The 20,405-nt window shown below is 46.9% G+C and overlaps 1 protein-coding gene across 4 annotated transcripts in view; it reads right to left on the reverse strand.

Moving 5' to 3' along the window:
• LOC104335588 (SET-binding protein) overlaps positions 1–20,405 on the reverse strand; it is a 353,439-nt gene that overhangs the window by 102,523 nt on the left and 230,511 nt on the right. For all 4 annotated transcript variants that reach the window (XM_075446728.1, XM_075446727.1, XM_075446726.1 and 1 more), the window contains one exon: positions 1,281–4,746. In XM_075446728.1, coding sequence (XP_075302843.1) covers positions 1,281–4,746 — 3,466 coding nt within the window. The remainder of the gene's footprint in view (positions 1–1,280; positions 4,747–20,405) is intronic.

Below are 20,405 nucleotides of genomic sequence, written 5' to 3' on the forward strand. Positions count from 1 at the left end.
ACTGAGATCTTAGACAATCATAAGCAGACAGATGTTCCTAGGCTTTAAGGAGCAGTCTTGGCTCCAGGCCTTTCTTGGCAGAGCTGTTCAGTTTTAGTATTTTTCCTTGTAGTGCAAGGTATGGCTCTGGTTAGCTGGCTCTGCTTAGATGACTGCTGATGACTTTTCCATCTAAATAATAGCTTGACATTGAAGAAACCAGTTCATAATGTGTGACTTGATGGATTAGGTCGTGGGGAATGATGTGCAGTTGTAATCATGAAAAGTAAAAATAAAAATAAATAAATAAATAAATATCTGATGGTGCAGGAGCTCTGGGCTTGTGCCCAAGCTGAATTCATTTATATTGCAGCAAAACACCTGCCCCTGTGTTTCATCACAAAAGCAGCTCCCTATTGTAAAGTACAATTCAGTCTCTTGGACAAGGTTCAGATTCCTTTCCCCCCTCCCCCCTTCAGGAGAGGAACAGATGTCTTTAGCAGCCGAAAGGAGCTTCCTGCCTCCTCATCTACCCATCTTATATTTCCAAGTCATGAGTCCTAAAATCCTTCAGAGTCAATCGGCTAGGGTTTATTGTTTCCATGACACTATTCCCTTCCCACAGCTGCTCAATACTCAGGATAATTACTCTACACGACACCTGCTGACTGGAATTGACAAATTTACACTAGGATTGTACCCAGGGTCTCCATATATTCAGCACAGTTATCACCGTGATGGGTCCCTCTGGATCAGCAGTCCACCACAGGAGTTGTGGGACACTGCCCCAATGCCACAACTTCCCATGCGTCTGGTCCATCCCATCAACAAATGGCTTTTGTACACTTTGTGGGCCAGAGCAGAGACTCTCTGTTCAGTACTGTGGCTGTACTCCCAAAGGCTGGGCAACAACTACCACCCTGTGACATCAGACACCAATAAGAGGGATGCTTACCTTTCTAACAGGTATTATAATTGTTGCTGTTGCAGAATGCAGTGGTGAGATTTTTGGAGGAAGCGCAACAAATTATGAGGGATAGGCAAAGGCAACAGAAATATTTACAAAAATGCCATGTAACAACTCAAAGACTTCTAAAGGTTTTAGTCACCAAAAAGACTTCTACCGTGTGGTCAATTTTCTTGTTGATCATCCCAAAGTTTGCATGCAGAATGGGAGTCAATTACAAAAAGCCAGAGAAATTAGTGACTCATAAACATATTTGCTGTAAACGGCAAGTCCCTCTTTGTTCAGAATTAAAACTAAAATGCAGTGAGGTGAAATAGAATAAATCAGAGCTTACCTGAAGAGGCAGAAGAATCATAAGTACTTCTGTCCTTCCTATTTGTCCTGAAGGGTTGAATGTCCTTTTCCCTGTAAGTTCCAAACCCTTCAAAGCTTCTTCTTTTATTCGCACTTGCATTGTTGTCCTGCTTCTCACTTGACGAATTCATTTCACCGAACATGTCCAGGGACTCTGACCTTCCATTACTCTCAGTATTACCAGAGTATCTCTTTGTGCAAGAGTCAATGGGATCGTTGCTTGAGTCACTTTTATCTTTACTTTGTGTCCACTGCTGGGCATCAGAAAGTGACAATGTAGACAGCGTATCCACTTCAAAGTTACTCTTTGAGCCTTTGTGTCCGGTTTCATAATGCTGGTGCTTCTGCTTCTCCTTATGCTTGCTTTTCTCGTTGAGCAAGGAGAGGTCTTTATCTGAGCCACTTAGCCTTTCGTTGATCGCATGGCTGGAGAAGTCAGTGGACTTGGTAGCAAAGAGACCACTCAGATCTTCATGTGTCCCCAGTATCCGCTCGTCCTTATGCTTGTGCTTATGTTTGTGCTTCCTTTTGTGAAGTCGGCCACTTGAAAGGCTTGTTCCTCCAACCTTTGGAGGAGCCAAAGAGGACTGCATGTCTCCAAGGCCCATTCCCATAGGTGTTTGTAGATGTACTCCGTGTTTCGCTTTATGCTTGGCAGTGGTGGACATCTTCATATGAGAGCTTGCATGGAATTGGGGTGGGGGCACGGTAGGTCTCATAAATGGGGAAGCCGCTCCGAGTGTGTGAGACAGATACAAAGGAGCTGGATACTGACTATAGTAACCAAGATTCATCATAGGCATTGATGTGTAAGGCATTCCATAGGGTGCATAGTAACTCCCACTGGGAATAGGGTAACCGAACCCTTGTAAAAAAGGCACCTTTGTCATGGTGTCATTGGTTTTGGCAGGTCTACCACGCTTCTTCTTAGACTTCATGTCAGAGGACCTGCGAAGATAGAGCAATGGGTTGTACTGGATATATGGCACAGGGTAGTAGTGATCAACATTAATCCTGAAGATGCTAGGATATGGATTTTCATGATAAAATGTGTAACTTCTATGGGAAATCCTGAACACTTGAAACTTATTGATGAGTTCCTCAAGGTCTGCCAGAAATTGGAGGTCATCTCTGTTCTGCAGGCTTTTCCTTTTCCTCTTGTGCTTTGGCTTTTTAATACTCTCATTAGAGAGAAAGTTATCCACAGTAAGATGTTTCTGCCAGTGACCATGCCTGTTCTTTGTGCTGGTGTCAGATGGGATAGCCTCTGGATTGTCCAGGGTGCAGAAATCAAAGGAGTATCTCCGTCGGGATTCTGAGATTTTCTCAGCTTGGTCAGAAGTGCTGTTGTTGTCTGTACCTATCCCACTGTCGCTCGGTATGGTTTCCTCACTGTGAGACTCGCTCACCGGTGACAGCGTGACTTCTTTCAGAGAACCTATTTCACAGAGGTGAGAAGGTGAATTAGCCGTTAACCTGGGTGGAGACAGCTTCCAAGTTCCACTGTGCATTCCTTTTGGGGTTTTTGTAGGAAGAGCACTGATAGGTTGAAGATTTGGCATAGTTTTTAACTCTGAAATATTTGTTTCAGTGCTTGCAGGGCTAAGGTTGCCATTAGTCCCTACTAACTGTGTTGAAAGTGGATGAATAGCTGCTGGTGACGATGCCACAAGTGACTGCAGGTTGGAAGGCACTGCTGGGTTTTCTGGCTGGCTGGAAACAGGCCTTGAGCGCTTAATGGCTGCCTTAGGTTCTTCTGGCTGAGGCTGAAGCTCTGCTCTTGGCTTCCTGCCCCGTTTTTTACCAATGTAAATTGTCCCCCTCTTACTGACATTGATCTGCTTCCCTAGTCTGGCATCAATGGTGGTTGGCCCAGCACTAGATGGTGGCTGGACTTTTGCTTTCAGAGCTATGCTGCTGGAGCAGGAGGACAAGATCTGATTGAGAATGTTCTTCCTTTTGAGGGTCTTCATTTTATTAATAGTCTTGATGGTCTTCTTATCCAAGACCCCAAGCTTCCCGACCTTTTTGTGAAACTTGAGTTCACTGATGGACTTGTCCTCTCCTGGGACCATCTGGGCCAACTTGGCCAGATTCCGCCTCCTCTTCCTTTTCTTTGTTCCTGGAAATTCACGATTGATTGGACTCACTGGGCTGGTGGAGGTTCCCTCATGAATCGTTTCAACAGTGAGCAAAGGCTGTTTCTTTGGTCGTCCTCTTTTTTTCTTGACAGGTGTGATCACAGTAAGACTGTCTGTATTGGTATACAGAGGGCTGGATGGTGTGATGGGATAGGCTGAAGGAGGCTCCACCATCAGCTTCTCAGATGTTGTCATGGAGGTCTCCCGAAGGACAGATTTAGGTTTACTGCAGGTCCATCGCCGCTTAGCTGCAAGTTTGGGGTGCTGAACCTCAGATAATTTGCTAGCTGTGGGAAGATCGGTGGGTAGGAGAGTGGATATCACAGCTGCAGATTTTCTGAGTCTGGTGGCACTGTTGGGGGAAGCTTTGTCAGTGAGCACACTGCTGTCAATAGTTACTAAGGAGGACTCGTTTTCAATCACTTTCCCTGGCTTTGTGGCTCGAAGATCTTTTTTACTACCCTCTGGTTGAGAGCTAGTCCTGTTTGCTACTTCACTGCTCATAGCAAGTCCAGAAGGCAGGCTTTTTTCCTGGAGAGTTTTCTCCATGGAAGATTTTGTGGATTGCCTTTTTTTCCTTTTGTGGCCAGATGTATCTGTTGTTGGAGACTTTATTGGGATAGTAATTCGTACGTGACTGGTGTCACTTTCACAACCGCTAGCAGAAGTGGGATTCTGTTTGGAGGGTGATGCATCCAACACACTGTCCATCAAGTAAGACTCCTTTTTCCCTTCCATGCTGTCATGGGATTTGCTGTCAAATGCCTTCTGAGCACTCTTTACCCATTCGATGTCTGTGGTTTGGATGGTTTGACTTATCAAGTCCTTTTTGCTGGACTTCTTCTTTGTACTCCCGGTGGGCTGATCGAGAGTCTCCGGCTGCCTGCCTCCTTCTTGATCACCGAGAGGCAAAAGCCCATTGCACTCGGAGGCACTGCTTGGTTGGGCAGCCGCGTTGATGTTGTTGGGTGATGGGACTGCACTGCAAATTGCAAGCTCTTTACTACTGGCTGACAGCTGCCTCCATGTGCTGCTGGTGCAGAACTTCTTTGCTTGGGATTTGCTGAAGGAAACTCCTGGCTCCGGAGCAGGGACCTTGGTGGCACTAACCGCTTCTCGACTGGGTTCTGTGTTGATGAAGCAACTTTGAGAAGCGGATCCAGTATCGGAGCTCACTGACCAGTCAAGATGGTGCTGGTTGCTACTCTTCTGCTGGTGTTTTGATTTTAAGGTGTCACCGGTGAAGTCTTGTTGGAGGCTTGGATCATAGTGCAGAGCAGAATGTTTTTGTGGCCTGTCGTAAACCTGGAAGGTAGAAGAAAATAAATAGGAAAAAAAATTAGTTTATCAGTCCATTCATAACCCCTGGTTGCAGCTTGTTATTTGTACGGTGAATGACGACAATTCTTCACTAAAGTCCTTGTAAGGGTTAGAAGCCTTTATAAAGTCTTCTTGAGCCAAATTTTCATTTAGATTCATGCACGGTAAACAAGTTTTGTTTTGTTTTCCCACTTTAAAAACAATGGAAATATTTCTATAAATGCTAAACTGCTAAGGAAACATATTCTATTGATTTTTAATTTAAAACACAAGTTAAATATTCCCTTTCAGTGGTTGAATGGTGCAACTCAACCTCCTGGTGAGAATCCCTTTTTCCTAAAAAAACAATTCCTCACAGAACTTGATGCTCAAAAACGGCAATTAAGCTCATTGTTGTAAACAAGAAAAATGCAAAAATATCTCGGTAGTTATAACAAACAAGAGGAAAACTCATGGGTTCACTTCTCTATGGAGCCAGAATCTGCAAAGATTTACTTTCTTCAGTTTCCATATAGAAGTCATCCCCACAAACTTAGTGCTTGAAATCATATGCATAGCATCAAGTGTGTGAGGTACACTCGGCAGGTTCAAGATTTGCATTACTCCCTTTCCTTTTTAATAATCTTCTATTTGCAATGTTGGTAAGAGATATTTTCAATATGATTTCTAATCTGACAGCAGCTCTTCAAGCTGCAGAGGTTACAGTAAGGGAAAAATTATGCTGAAGACTATTACAGAGCAAAAGAAAGTCTACTTTTTTTTCTTGGTGGGCCTCCTTCTGCTAAAGAAATTATGTTTGTTACAGCTGTAAGCTTTTGAAAAGTCTCTGAAAGAAAAAAAAGTTGTTGTGTTTTTTTTTACTTTCACTAACTGACCTCTTCTAGTAATTTGTTTTCTTTTATTATATTTAGGAGCTTTTTTGTAAAGCTCTGGATCAAACTGTACAACTACTTTTGTACACCTAGTACTGCAAAAACTATTCTTAGCAAACTGTCATGACACTGTTCCGAATGCCAAATAAATGATGAGAGTCTTAAAATAAATTTGTAACCAAGGAAAGACCAATAGAAAACAACTGTTAAGTGTCTCATGTTTCTGCAAACACCCTGTTACAATTAAGTGTCCATCAATCAGCAGCATTATGTTAGATCCCTGTTCGGGGTGCTTGCAACAGAGGTTTTGGAGCAAGGAGGCTGTCAGCGTAAGAGGGTTTTGAGCTGGGAAATGAGGTGTCCCCAGTTCTGAGCAACTTCAGAGGGATATGAAAGGTGCTAAACACTCCCAAGCCCATTGTGCATTATTTAGTGACCAGTAAACATACACGTTACTGGCAAATTGATGTTGAGATACCCTTCATGTGCATATAAAAATGGGCATGTGGCTTTTCTGGAATAGGCAATAACGGTGAAGCTGTTCTGGTCCATCGTCTGAGGAGTAATCAAGGACTTTTAAAACCTGTGGGTAGTTCAGCTGTTGTGCACGTAGACCAGCCATGCTCAGGGAAAGCAGAGTTTTCCGGGAATTGTGGAGTGAGAAAATGAAAGCAAGCAGCTGCGGTGGAGCTCCAGATGTCGCAGGCGAGCGACACCCGTTTTTTTCAGCCTGAGAAAAGAGCTGAAAGCATAAACAGCCTTTGGGGAATGAATCAGTTCCTCCTCCTCCTCCTTCCAGCGGCCTCCCGTGTGCGAGCCACACAGTGCGCAGTGGCCGCGGCCCTCGCCATCGATGTCCTCCTTTGTAAAATGGAGCCCACACACATCCATGTCCTTGGGATGAGGACAGAGGGGGTCGAGAGGAAATTAGCGTCACTGACACTGAAGTCTGATAGTTTGATTTTAATGAGATTTTTTTAAAGTGATCACAAAGCTCCTGAGCTTCATTTTACCTCAGCTTTTTGGGACTTCTCCTGCCTCTAAGCCGCCATCCTGGGTGCTCTGCTTGAGGAGGTGTGCAGAAGGTGGCCATCCCCTAGTAAGGTTCCAGCCAGGCTGGAGGTTGGTGCCCTCCACCCAAGCCTCACATGAAACATTATCTTCCTGAGGCACCACGATTTGTGACTTGGAAAAGCCCTGGAAATTATGGGCTGAGGCTTCTCTCGGTGCCCAGGACCCACACAGAGGCAGGACCAGGCTGCTTCTGCACAGATCCTGGCCTTACAGCTGCAATCAAAGCACCTTACACCCACGTTATTTCCAAAATGCTGAATTGTGAAACTAAATGGCCTGAAAAAAAAAGAGAAAGAGGGTTACAGCAGTGAGTGAAAACATCACATGCTGGCAACACCCTGCTCCCTCCAAGTCCGCCATGCATACAGAGATCTCTAGTTTAAAAGGTGCAATAATCTCTGATCTATATATATGGTGATTGGAAGAAGGGAAACGTGCCCATTTTTAAAAAGGGTAGGAAGGAGGACCCTGGGAACTACCGATCTGGTAGCCTCACCTCTGTGCCTGGGAAGATCATGGAACAGATCCTTCTAGAAGCTATGCTAAGGCACATGGACGACAGGGAGGTGATTTGAGACAGCCAGCATGGCTTCATCAAGGGCAAGTCCTGCCTGACCAACCTAGTGGCTTTCTATGATGGCATGACTAGATCAGCGAACAAGGGAAGAGCTATAGATGTGATCTATCTGGACTTCTGTAAAGCCTTCAACACAGTCCCTCACAACATCCTTCTCTCTAAATTGGAGAAATATGGATTTGATGGGTGGACTGTTCAGTGGCTAAGGAATTGGTTGGAAGGTCGCAGCCAGAGGATAGTGGTAAAGGGCTCAATGTCCAAATGGATGCCGGTGACAAGTGGTTCCCCTCAGGGGTCCGTACTAGGACTGGTGCCATTGAACATTTTCATCAGTGACATAGACAGCGAGATCAAGTGCACCCTCAGCAAGTTTGCAGATGACACCAAGCTGAGTGGTGCAGTTGACACACCAGAAGGACAGGATGCCATCCAGAGGGACGTGGACAAGCTCGAGAAATGGCCCTGTGTGAACCTCATGAGGTTCAACAAGGCCAAGTGCAAGGTCCTGCACCTGGGTCGGGGCAACCCCTGCTATCAATACAGGCTGGGGGATCAAGGGACTGAGAGCAGCCCGGCCGAGAAGGACTGGGAGGTACTGGTGGATGAAAAGCTCAATATGAGCCACCAATGTGCGCTCGCAGCTCAGAAGGCCAACTGTATCCTGGGCTGCATCAAGAGAAGCGTTGCCAGCAGGTCAAGGGAAGTGATTGTGCCCCTCTACTCCACTCTCGTGAGACCCCACCTGGAGTCCTGCGTCCAGCTCTGGAGCCCCCAGCACAAGAAGAACATGGAGCTGTTGGAGCAGGTCCAGAGGAGGGCCACAAAAACGATCCGAGGGCTGGAGCACCTCTCCTATGAGGAAAGGCTGAGACAGTTGGGGCTCTTCAGCCTGGAGAAGAGAAGGCTGCAGGGAGACCTAATAGCAGCCTTTCAGTACCTGAAGGGGGCCTATAGGAAAGATGGGGAAAATGTTTTCAGCAGGGCTTATTGCTATAGGACAAGGAGTAATGCTTTAAACTAAGGGAGGGTAGATTTAGACTAGATGGAAGAAATTTTTTACGATAAGGGTGGTGAAACACTGGAACAGATTTCCCAGAGAGGTAGTGGAGGCCCCATCCCTAGAAAATTCAAGGCCAGGTTGGAGGGGGGCTCTGAGCAACCTGGTCTAGTTGAAGATATCCCTGCTCACTGCAGGGGGGGGTGGGCTAGATGACCTTTAAAAGTCCCTTCCAACCCAAAGCATTCTATGATTCTATGATTCCATGATTCTATGATTCTATATTTTAAGGCAATTCATGATGGCTCGGAACTAAGAGGCCAGCTATACATCAGTGATTAATCCTGATATATCTTTTGGCTCCTCCAGCCTCATTTCCTCGGCCTGCACATTATAAAATGATGATGCAACTTCCAACACATCCCTAATGATAGCCTTGTCATTACTCCAGCACCGCAGGCCACCACAACATCTATCTTACAATTCATGAGAAAGATACGCCTATGTCATCAAAGGTGCCAACTCTGGAGGCATTTAATCACACGGATAAGTACTCTGATTTCAACAGGCCTTCAAAAAATGACCAGTCTGCAGGATCAGGGGACTGCATTTCCTAAGCAGGGTGTCAAAACTATATGTCTGCCCAAGCACATAAGAGTGCACTGGGTTTCCTCATGCAACTTCTTTCAACATAAAATTTACTATTTGCACTTCCTTGCCAGACACGTCCATATCACCCCAAAACAATTCCATTTCGGCGAAGCTACTGAAGGTGAAAGGTTCTGGAGCAGAGGCTCGCGCCGAGGGACCCTTTCCCCGGTGGCAAAACCGCAGCGGCGAGGCGGCAAAAAGCGCCGAGAGAGAGAGAGGAGACCCCAGCCCCCCCCCCAGTGGGAAAGCGGGAAGTGCCAACGAGCGGCAGTTCTGACTCAGCGGGGGCGGAGTCGAGTGTGACAGCGGCAGTTTAAAAGCCGGTGTGCCGGCCATTTCGGCGAAGCTACTGAAGGTGAAGGGTTCTGGAGCAGAGGCTCGCGCCGAGGGACCCTTTCTCCGGTGGCAAAACCGCAGCGGCGAGGCGGCAAAAAGCGCCGAGAGAGAGAGAGGAGACCCCAGCCCCCCCCCCCCAGTGGGAAAGTGGGAAGTGCCAACGAGCGGCAGCTCTGACTCAGCGGGGGCGGAGTCGAGTGTGACAGCGGCCAAACCCCCTCAGGGATAAGAGCAGCCCCCAGGGAGCGCGGGCGAACAGAGCCAGCAAACAGAGGCGGCGCGGCAGTTGGCGCAGGCAGGGCGAGCGGGGAAGGCGACTGGCAGGGTACAGCCGCCCCTTCTGGCAACTCAAGTAGTGGGCATCGCTCTTCCAGGAGATATTCTAGCCATGGTTACCACCCGTGGTAAAGCTGTTGCTCGAAGGAGTGTGGGGACCCAGACGGAGGCCCCACGCAAGAACGCGGGTGTCCAGGTCTCTGGCTGCAGGGAGTGCCTGAGTCTGGCGCTTGTACCGGAGGACAGCAGAGACAACGGCTGTGTTCGGTGCGAGCAGGTGAATGACCTGCTCAGCCTGGTGGCAGAGCTGAAGGAGGAAGTGGAGAGGCTGAGGAGCATCTGGGAGTGTGAGAGGGAGATCGACTGGTGGAGCCGCACCCTGCCCTCCCTGAGGCAGAGGCAGCAGGAGGCGGCTCCACAGAAAGCAGAGAAACCCCAACCCTCTTGCCACCGAGCAGAAAGAGGGGGCCTAAGAGATGGGTGGGAATGGAAACAGGTCCCTGCTTGGGGGGGCAAGCGAATCTCCCCCCGGCCTCCCTCACCTGACCAGTTGCCCTTAAGCAACAGATATGGGGCTCTGGAATGTGAGGGACTGGCCACAGAGGATGTGGGTGAAGGTGAGGCTCCATCCAGGGGGTTGCCTAGAACGAGTCAGACAGCCCCAAGAATTACGACTGCCTCAACTAAGAAAAAAAAGGAGGGTCATTGTCATAGGTGATTCCCTTCTGAGGGGAACAGAGGGCCCGATCTGCCGACCGGACCCATCCCACAGGGAAGTCTGCTGCCTCCCTGGGGCCCGGGTTAGGGATGTTGCGAAGAAACTCCCTGGTCTGGTGCGGCCTTCTGATTACTACCCCCTCTTGGTAATGCAGATTGGCGGGGACGAGATAGCAGAAAGAAGTCCCAAGGCCATCAAAAGGGACTTCAGGGCACTGGGGCGATTGGTTGAGGGAACGGGGTGCAGGTGGTGTTTTCCTCCATCCCATCAGTGGCAGGGGACAGCACTGAAAGGGGCAGGAAAACTCACCTGGTTAACAGGTGGCTCAGGGACTGGTGCCATCGGTCAAATTTTGGCTTCTTTGATCATGGGGAGGTGTACACAGCACCGGGCCTGCTGGCGACAAGTGGAACTCAGCTATCACAAAGGGGAAAAAGAATTCTTGGCCACGAGCTGGCGGGGCTCATTGAGAGGGCTTTAAACTAGGTTCGAAGGGGGAAGGGGATATTGCCCAGCTCACTAGGGATGAGCCTAGGCTTGGCGTGCCAAGGCCAGGGATGAGATCGACAGCCCAGCTCAAGTGTGTTTACACCAATGCACGTAGCATGGGCAATAAACAGGAGGAGCTGGAAGCCATTATACAGCAGGACGGCTACGACTTGGTCGCCATCACAGAAACGTGGTGGGACAACTCGCATGACTGGCATGCTGTCATGGATGGCTACAGACTCTTTAGGAAAGACAGACCAACAAGGAGAGGTGGGGGAGTTGCTCTATATGTGAGGGAGCAACTGGAATGCATTGAGCTTGGCCCGGGGGCAAATGAGGAACTAGTTGAAAGCTTGTGGGTTAGAATTAAGGGACAGGCTCACACGGGTGACATTACGGTGGGTGTATACTACAGGCCACCTGACCAGGAGGAGGAGGTTGATGAGGCCTTCTACAGGCAGCTGCAAGCAGCCTCACAGTCACAGGCCCTGGTTCTCATGGGGGACTTCAACCACCCTGACATCAGCTGGGAAGACCATACAGCTAGGCAGGCGCAATCCAGGAGGTTCCTACAGAGCATCGATGATAACTTTCTGATGCAAGTGGTGGAGGAACCAACAAGGAAAGGCGCGCTGCTGGACCTCGTGTTAACAAACAAGGAGGGACTGGTGGAGGATGTGAAGGTTGGAGGTAGACTCGGCTGCAGTAACCATGAAATGGTTGAGTTCAGGATCCTGCGTGGAGGAAGCAGGGCGATAAGCAGGATCAAAACCCTGGACCTCAGGAGGGCTGACTTTGCCCTCTTCAAGGAGCTACTGGGAGGAATCCCGTGGGCCAGGGCTCTCGAAGGCAGGGGGGTCCATGAGTGCTGGTCGCTCTTTAAACAACACTTCTTCCATGCACAGGAGCAATGCATCCCCCTGAGAAAGAAATTTAGCAAAGGAGGCAGGAGACCTGCATGGTTAAACAAGGAGCTTCTAGCGGAGATCAGGCAGAAGAGAAAGGTCCATGGAATGTGGAAAGAGGGGCAGGCCACTTGGGAAGAGTACAGAAACGTGGTGAGAGCATGCAGGGATGTGACGAGGAAGGCCAAGGCCCACCTGGAATTGAAGCTGGCAAGGGATGTCAAAAACAACAAGAAGGGCTTCTTCAACTACATCAGCAGCAAAAGGAAGGCTAGGGACAACGTGGGGCCGCTGCTGAATGAGGCGGGTGTCCTGGTGAGGGAGGATGCGGAGAAGGCAGAGCTACTGAATGCCGCCTTTGCTTCAGTCTTCAGTGCTAAGACTGGCCCTCAGGAATCCCAGGCCCCGGAGGTAAGAGAAGAAGCCCACAAAGAGGACGACTTTCCCTTGGTCGAGGAGGACTGTGTGAGGGATCGCTTAAGTGATCTGGACGTCCACAAATCCATGGGCCCCGATGGAATGCACCCACAAGTGCTGAGGGAGCTGGCGGATGTCATTGCTGAGCCACTCTCCATCATCTTTGAGAGGTCCTGGAGGACAGGAGAGGTGCCCGAGGACTGGAGAAAGGCCAATGTCACTCCAATCTTCAAAAAGGGCAAGAAGGAGGACCCAGGGAACTACAGGCCGGTCAGCCTCACCTCCATCCCGGGAAAGGTGATGGAGCAGCTTATCCTGGAGGCCATCATGAAGCAAGTGGAAGAAAAGAAGGTTGTCAAGAGTAGTCAGCATGGATTCACCAAGGGGAAATCATGCCTGACCAATCTAATAGCTTTCTACGATGACATGACTGGCTGGGTAGACGAAGGGAGAGCCGAGGATGTTGTCTACCTGGATTTCAGCAAGGCTGTTGACACAGTCTCCCATGATATCCTCCTAGGGAAGCTGAGGAAGTGTGGGCTGGATGAGTGGTCGGTGAAGTGGATAGAGAACTGGCTGAATGGCAGAACTCAGAGGGTTGTCATCAGCGGTGCTGAGTCTAGTTGGAGGCTGGTAACAAGTGGTGTCCCCCAGGGGTCAGTACTGGGCCCAGTCTTGTTCAACTTCTTCATCAACGACCTGGATGAAGAGTTAGAATGTACCCTCAGCAAGTTTGCTGATGACACCAAACTGGGAGGTGTGGTAGATACACCAGAAGGCTGTTCTGCCATTCAGCGTGACCTGGATAGGCTGGAAAGCTGGGCAGAGAGGAACCTGATGAGGTTCAACAAAGGCAAATGCAGGGTCCTGCACCTGGGGAGGAACAACCTCATGCATCAGTACAGGCTTGGGGTGGACCTGCTGGAGAGCAGCTCTGTGGAGAGGGACCTGGGTGTCCTGGTGGACGACAGGTTGACCATGAGCCAGCAGTGTGCCCTGGCTGCCAAGAAAGCCAATGGGATCCTGGGGTGCATCAAGAAGAGTGAGGCCAGCAGGACGAGGGAGGTTCTCCTTCCCCTCTACACTGCCCTGGTGAGGCCTCATCTGGAGTACTCTGTCCAGTTCTGGGCTCCCCAGTTCAAGAAAGATGAAGAGCTACTGGAGAGAGTCCAGCGGAGGGCTACGAGGATGGTGAGGGGACTGGAGCATCTCCCCTATGAGGAGACGTTGAGGGAACTGGGCTTGTTCAGCCTGAAGAAGAGAAGGCTGCGAGGGGACCTTATAAATGCCTACAAATATCTGAAGGGTGGGTGTCAGGAGGATGGGGCCAAGCTCTTTTCAGTGGTGCCCAGTGACAGGACAAGGGGCAATGGGCACAAACTGAGGCAGAGGAAGTTCCGTCTGAACATGAGGAAGAACTTCTTCCCTCTGAGGGTGACGGAGCACTGGAACAGGCTGCCCCGGGAGGTTGTGGAGTCTCCTTCTCTGGAGATATTCAAGACCCGCCTGGACAAGATCCTGTGCAGCCTGCTGTAGGTGACCCTGCTTCGGCAGGGGGGTTGGACTAGATGACCCACAGAGGTCCCTTCCAACCCCTACTATTCTGTGATTCTGTGATTCTGTGATTGTTAAGCATGGCAACCGGAGATCATTTGGCTGTAGCAGGTTGAGTTTCACTGGCTGCAATGGATATGTTAGGACTGTTTACTTAAAGGCACTGGTAAATCAGTTGAAAGTAATGCAGCCAAGTGTATTTTATTCCCTGTATATCCATCTGGGTTGCTTTCTGATCCCATCGGTCCTAATGTTTAGGCTTCAGTTTTCCCTGCTGGGTGAGCACCACCCTAAGAAGCCAACAAGCTCCAGCTCAGCTAAGCTAACCCTCCACTGAGCCATCGGAGGACATCAGAGCTGTCAGTAGGGTGAGGGCAAACAGGGCTCTTCAGAAACCTGTATCTTGGTGCCTTTCACAGAAACGCATTACTCTATTCATCAGTAAGCATGCAATATACTGCAGCTCCGTAGGTCTTGGCAAGGGGCTGTTGGCTTGAATAGAGTTCCTATGGCAGCATAGCCGAGACCAGCATCAAGAATAGTGGGCTTTTTCATGGAAATGGAAAGATTTACCTTTATTTACTGTTTGGTTTATGAGGCTCTAAAAATACTTCAAACTTTAGTGTCTGCCTCTGTTTGTAGTTTGCCCTTTCATTAAAAGGGATTTTGTTCAGCAGCTAGCTATTCTGCACCAGAAGTCTGCTCCTTCTTTTGTGAAAGCAGAAGCGTAACTTAACCCATGCATTTTTTTCCCATTTCACCAAACTTGGTCAATATTTTTCCTGATATTAAGTTTACTGAATGTGCTTAGTGGGTAATAATCCCATCTTTCCTTTGAAGAAAATAAAATGCACATAATAGTTAGCTAATAGTTTTTGTAACTGCAAAGAAGTTTTGAGCAACATGATCCAGCACATGCTAAACCTTAGACTAAAAAAATAAAGTTTGAATCCTGTTATTAGTAGTGTACGGTTTTAATGCCAAACTCAGGAGTTTCAGTCCTCAGCTTTGGCAATGGTGGGTAGACCTATGAGCAGGATACATCCCATATACTGGCAACTGAAGAGCACTGGCCAGAGAGCACAGAAGGTGGGACCATGTGCAAACCTGCACCTGCAGATATTCTTACTCCTCTTTAGAGTTTTATTCTGGCATGTAGCCCTTGCAACTGGGAGAATGAGACTGCATTAGTCCCATGATGAGTGGCACCCTACTCTGCAAGCAGTACCCAGCAGCAGAATCCATCCCTTGGGGACTCTTTTCATTTTACTACTGGATGTCTCACTCTGCCTCCCCATTCCCTCACTTGAACTTCAATTTAATCCACACACTGTTCCCGGTCCCAAAGCAAAAAGTGGGAGGAGATGCCAGCAACCAAACCAAGAGCTTAGTAAAATAATAATAAGAAGAAAAAAGTCCAAATAAAAATGAATACAAGTAATAATAATAATAATAAAATACACAATTAGAGAAACCTATCACCTGAAAAGAATCTGGTTGCTTATAGGGGATGGTACCCCCCTGCTCCAAACGCACCTTTTTGTGGAGGTAACACACATACAGCTTGTCAAGTATCTGGCTTGCAAATCAAAGTTAATACTACAATGCCCCCTCTTTAAATCACTTGCAGATCCATCTGTATAATGGCTCCTCAAGTGTAATTCCCTATTAAGAGGCTTTATCTGGAGAGATAAGCAGCTGGTTCCCATGTCACTAATTGCTGTCTGCTGTGATTTTAAAACATCTGTACCATTGTGCTCTTCATTTTCATATTCTAATCACCCTGAAACTTGAAAAAGGTACATCATTGATTGTTTCTGTGGGTTAATTAGTACATAGTCTCCTTGTAGAGACAATTTAAAGGCAGTCAGAACCTCAATCAGCAAGTTTGTTTTAAAAATTAATAACATCCAGAGCGTCTGTGGGGATTGGCATCCTCACAGAATGGTAGGGGTTGGAAGGGACCTCTGTGGATCATCTAGTCCAACTCCCCTGCCGAAGCAGTGACACATCAGAGTGTGCTCTGGGGACATACCATCCTTTGTTATGTTCTTCATAGGCTGGAAATAAACCAAAATAAAATAAAAATAAAGCAAAGAAAAATAGGAAAGACTTTCCTAAACGAATGATGTCACTTAGAATCAGAGTCTTGGGAAGTGCTTGCTTTTATCTCAGGGCCACCCCTGCCTCTCCGGCAAGAACAAATCTTATCAAAACACCATATAATACCTCTGTGTGGTCTAGGAACCTGTAAGCCATTTTTGGTAGCAATTTTGTCAACCGGGAGCTGGCATCTCATTGGAAATGCATGGGGTGAAGCTGTGACTGCTTGGACTTATGTGGGCATTTGCTCTGCTTGCCACCTGGGTTGGCTAGATTCTGTGTCACCGGGTGTTGTCTCCAAGCCATGTAGAGAAGGATATTAGCTGAGGCACAGCACTCTGCTATGACAGCAATATTGCATGCAAACTGGACCTTCCTGAGACAGCTCAGAGCAAAAGCAAGCCTGAATTCATACCTGCTTTAACTTAAGCTTATACTCAAAAGTACTCCAGATAATGCTGATAACAGACCTTTGGTGCCTAGCAAAAAGTCAACCTGAGATTTTCAAGACTGAATGAATAAATCTGGCGGCACTGAGGTTAAGTGGAAAATTCAATGGGCACCTGTCTTCTGAAAAATCAGACTATCAGACTCTATTTTGGTCCTTCACAAGGAGGTCCTAAAAACTGGAGAAGTTCCAGGTGATTTGTTCCTCTCAAAAAAGCTTTCTCTTCAGTTTCTTCTTCCTAGACATTCATGAAAACATGTTACTGGAGAAGAAAACCCTTCGAGAGGAAGAAAAAACCTGAGATTTCTAGCTCCAACACACGAATAAATAATCCTAGCTCAGCTCATACTTTTGCTGAAAATTGAACATTTCCTCTTATGTCCTGATGGGACAGCTGCAAACTGCTCACTCGAAGGCTCTAATCAGAACTACAGGTTGGAGATATTTCATGTGTTTTGGTGAGTACACTGAGCCTTCTTGGGGTAACATTGCTCTGTAAATAAAAGATGCCAAGTGGAGGAGACACCAGATTCAGGGCAACTTAACTCTGGCCTGATGACTTACGGGTTGAGCAGTCATTGAAATGAAATGTGATCAATTTATAGGAGGGGCCTGTGATCTACTCAGATTAGTTCATAGTAGCAAGTGTCTGAAATGGTTTCAGGAAGTCCTTTAGGTCCTCGGTGACTCTAACCAGGGAGGAGGGATCACAAACTGGCATATGACACTTGCTGGAAGTGCAAACAGCAGTAGTGTCTTCTGAGAAACCCCACTGAGTCTGGTTCAGAACTGATGTAGGGGCTTTAATTTCAATTAAAATAGTAATGGAAAACAGGTCAGCAGGCACTAGCATAAAATTCATTACTATCATACCAAACAAGGGGATTTTCCAGAGCAGTTTGTCAAATTTATTGCTCCCAGAGTTTACTTCTTCTCCAGCTCCCTGAGTCTTCAGTAGCACAAAACCCAAACACCACCACACTCACAGGAGTGAGGATCATTTGTCAGACATCAAAAGGGAGGCAGGAATTAACACGAAGCTGCAGGGAGACTACTTGAGAGCAAGACACAGCATGGGATGGAAGTGGGTTAATTAAAAGCAAAGCATCACCTATTTGTGTCCTTTCGCCAAACACAAACATCACAGACTGTGGAGCAACTCTTGAACAAATCAGGAGGATCCTCACTGAAGCTGCTGGAGGTCCTTCCAGATTTGCACTCCCATTGCTATGTAGCTCTGTCTTCCCCGAGATGTTTGTGCAATCATGTCAATACAGAGAAACTGAATTTCAGGCTTTTGCATTATAATTGTTTTGAGAATTCCTACGTAAAGCACTTAAGGAAAAGACAAAACAATGCACAGAGATTACTGAAGGGTCCAAAGATGCTCACGTGGTTGCAAATAATGATTTTTCATGCATTCCTGGAAAAGCATCATGATTTGCTAAATAATTCAGAAATTCCAAAGTTATTCCTAATTGATTTTGCTACCAGCTTTAAACTGGATGATTTGCACACTATTTCAATTTTCTGCTGGATTTCAGACACGTCCATTTTCCATATAAAATGACTGAGGATTTTGTTTGGGCAAACTGCAACAACATGTTGAATTTATGAAGGTAGGATTTGGTGCTGCAGTCCGATCTTCTCCTTACTGTTGGGATAGATCCATCTCTGCACATATTTCTTTTTTTATCAAATGTTTAAACAACCCTGCTCTTTTCAGGGCTTTGTGTTAAGCACCGAGTCTGGGAAAACTCTAAAGAATAGGATTTTTCTGTTATCTCCAACAAAGAACCCATCACCACCGACATAACAATGCAGTCTAAATATCGTGTTTAAGCATAACACAGTTTGCTGCCTCAGTTTAGGCAGCTGGGAGAGAACAATTGGGCACCAGCTAAGGTGGACTACAACGGGGCTCATACGATTTTGCCCATTCGTCTGGTGAGATAACCCTGGTCCAGTCTTTGTTTGGCCTCAAGCCAGTGCAAAGATTTTTAAGCAAGCATTTCAGCTATTATGCCTGCGAAGCCAGGGCTTGCAGAGCAAGACACCTTTGCAAAGCTGCTTGCTTTTGTTTGTCCACAAGCCTTGCTAATGAACTTAACAGCAGCAGTAATATCAAGGTTTTGTTATTCATATATAAAGCGTACTTCCATCCCTTTAAAAGTGGTATAGATCCATGGAACTCGACCTTCTCTTCCCCGTGTGTAACTATGACGTTGCACATCCAGGTTTCTACCTCATCCTGTTCTTCCACTTTGCTCTGTAATTTCAAGTTGTAGAGGGCAATGTATACCTGTAGAGTGACTTGGCCAAAATCAAACAGAAGAAGGATCCCAAGATGGACTGGGACTTGTAGAAATGCGAGCAGTAAGGGGTATTCTTCTCTGAAAGGTTTGTGGTGTTGTCCAGGACATGAATGCTTCAGCACATCTCAGATTAATAAATTGGAAACAAGAATGTAAGCAGCTGTGCACCATAAGTTTCTGCTATAATTTATAAAAGCCTGCAGTTCTTAATTTGCCTTGAAAGATTTCTTTTATCCTTCATTTAGTATAGGAATTGCAGTGTTACCCTGAATACCTTTTTTCAAGAGGTAGGGGAAATGGAAATGGCTTTTCCATTGAGGCCAGTGATTCTTTCCACTAGACTTAAATAATTTGATTATAAATTGAGTCCTTAAATGTCAAGGAGATGCTGAATTCACCTGAAAACAGGCATTTAGAGAAGCTCATAAAAGATGTGAACTCTAGTTGGTTAGCTCATCATTCTTTTAACATGCACTTCATTTAGCAGTTAGTGACTGCCAGATTAATTCTTTCAAAGCATCCTGATTGAAACTAAGGTCTAGCATGTGCAACACTGTTAGCAAAAAGTCCAGAAATCTGCAAGAACATCAATCTGGTGCAGCTGGGTTAAAGCTCATAAAAATTTGCGGAAGAGGTCAACTATCCAGTGTCTTCCTACCTCCCTGCATTAAGATCCAAGCCCTGTACCATGAATTCAGAGAGAGCATTGCCTGTGCCTTCATCATATTCACCCTGAAAAGAATTTCAGTGATCTGCAGCAAAATGCGGGAGGTTTGTTCCCTTTGGAAAATCTGCCTAAAGAGGTCACACGTGATGAATTTCTGGCTCCACTGGTTATGTACTGAAAAGTCACTGCACTCTGTGCAAAGCTAGCAATTGGTGTGGGGTGTACCATCCGGAGATGGGACATGTTCTGGACTCGGTCAGATCAGACTCCCAAGTGGGATTCTCCTTTGTTTTCACCAGTAAAATAATTATCTGCTGATGGAAGGGAATAGGAGCACACTCATCTTCCCTTGCACTGCATGCAGTCCTTCTAACTGTCCAAGTGGGCATGCAGTGAAACCTGCCCCATTTGTTAAGGTTACAGGATGGGTGGAGTATCAGAAGCTTTATCCTCCCAGTTTGCGTATAATCTGTGCCTATTTTTCACTACTGTTGGCAGTACTGCAGTGGGATGCCTGAGGCATGGACATGTGCTATGAGGATGCTAACGTCCACCTGCAAGTCCTCTTTCAAGATGGTAACAGTGGTGATTTTGGGCAGCAGCAAAATCACAAGTTGCCCTGGCTAAAACTGAATGCTCTCCTATAAGAACTGATTTTACCATCCCCTGGATTTGGCTCCCTGCAGATGCCTTTTCCATCCAGATGCTTTTGCAGGCTCCCCACCACACACATAGCAAAGGCTTTCCCACTGGGGGAAATTCAACCAGGCTAGCAACAACGTTTTGGAGCAACAACAACAACAAAAATAATGACACAAAATATTTCTGTGGCAATGCTAGGTGAGGTGATGATGAGTGACACCACATTTTTGGGGCACCGCTGTGCTTTTTCTGAATGACATGTATCTCTGCTTTGATGTTCATCCCTCACCTCTCCTTCCTCCCCTCCCTCCACAGCAATGGCAAAATCACATTTACTAATAAACCTCCAGCTCAAATAGCAGGTTTTATTTAGTGTGCTATAAACCCTCTGGCACTACTTGTCAGTGAGATGATATCCCATTATTTCCTCCAGACAAAAGAAGGTAAAAAGACTAAGAGCTAAAACATACCCCAAAGGAGAGTTTTAGAAAAAGAAAATGGAAAAGTATCCTGAACCCACAAAGCCAAGACTAGTCCCAAACAAGTCAGGGCACAGAAGACGAAAACAAAGGCCTCAACCTGTGCCTGCTTAAATCTGCAGAT

Source organism: Opisthocomus hoazin, chromosome W (assembly GCF_030867145.1).
Source record: "Opisthocomus hoazin isolate bOpiHoa1 chromosome W, bOpiHoa1.hap1, whole genome shotgun sequence".
Lineage (NCBI taxonomy): Eukaryota > Metazoa > Chordata > Aves > Opisthocomiformes > Opisthocomidae > Opisthocomus > Opisthocomus hoazin.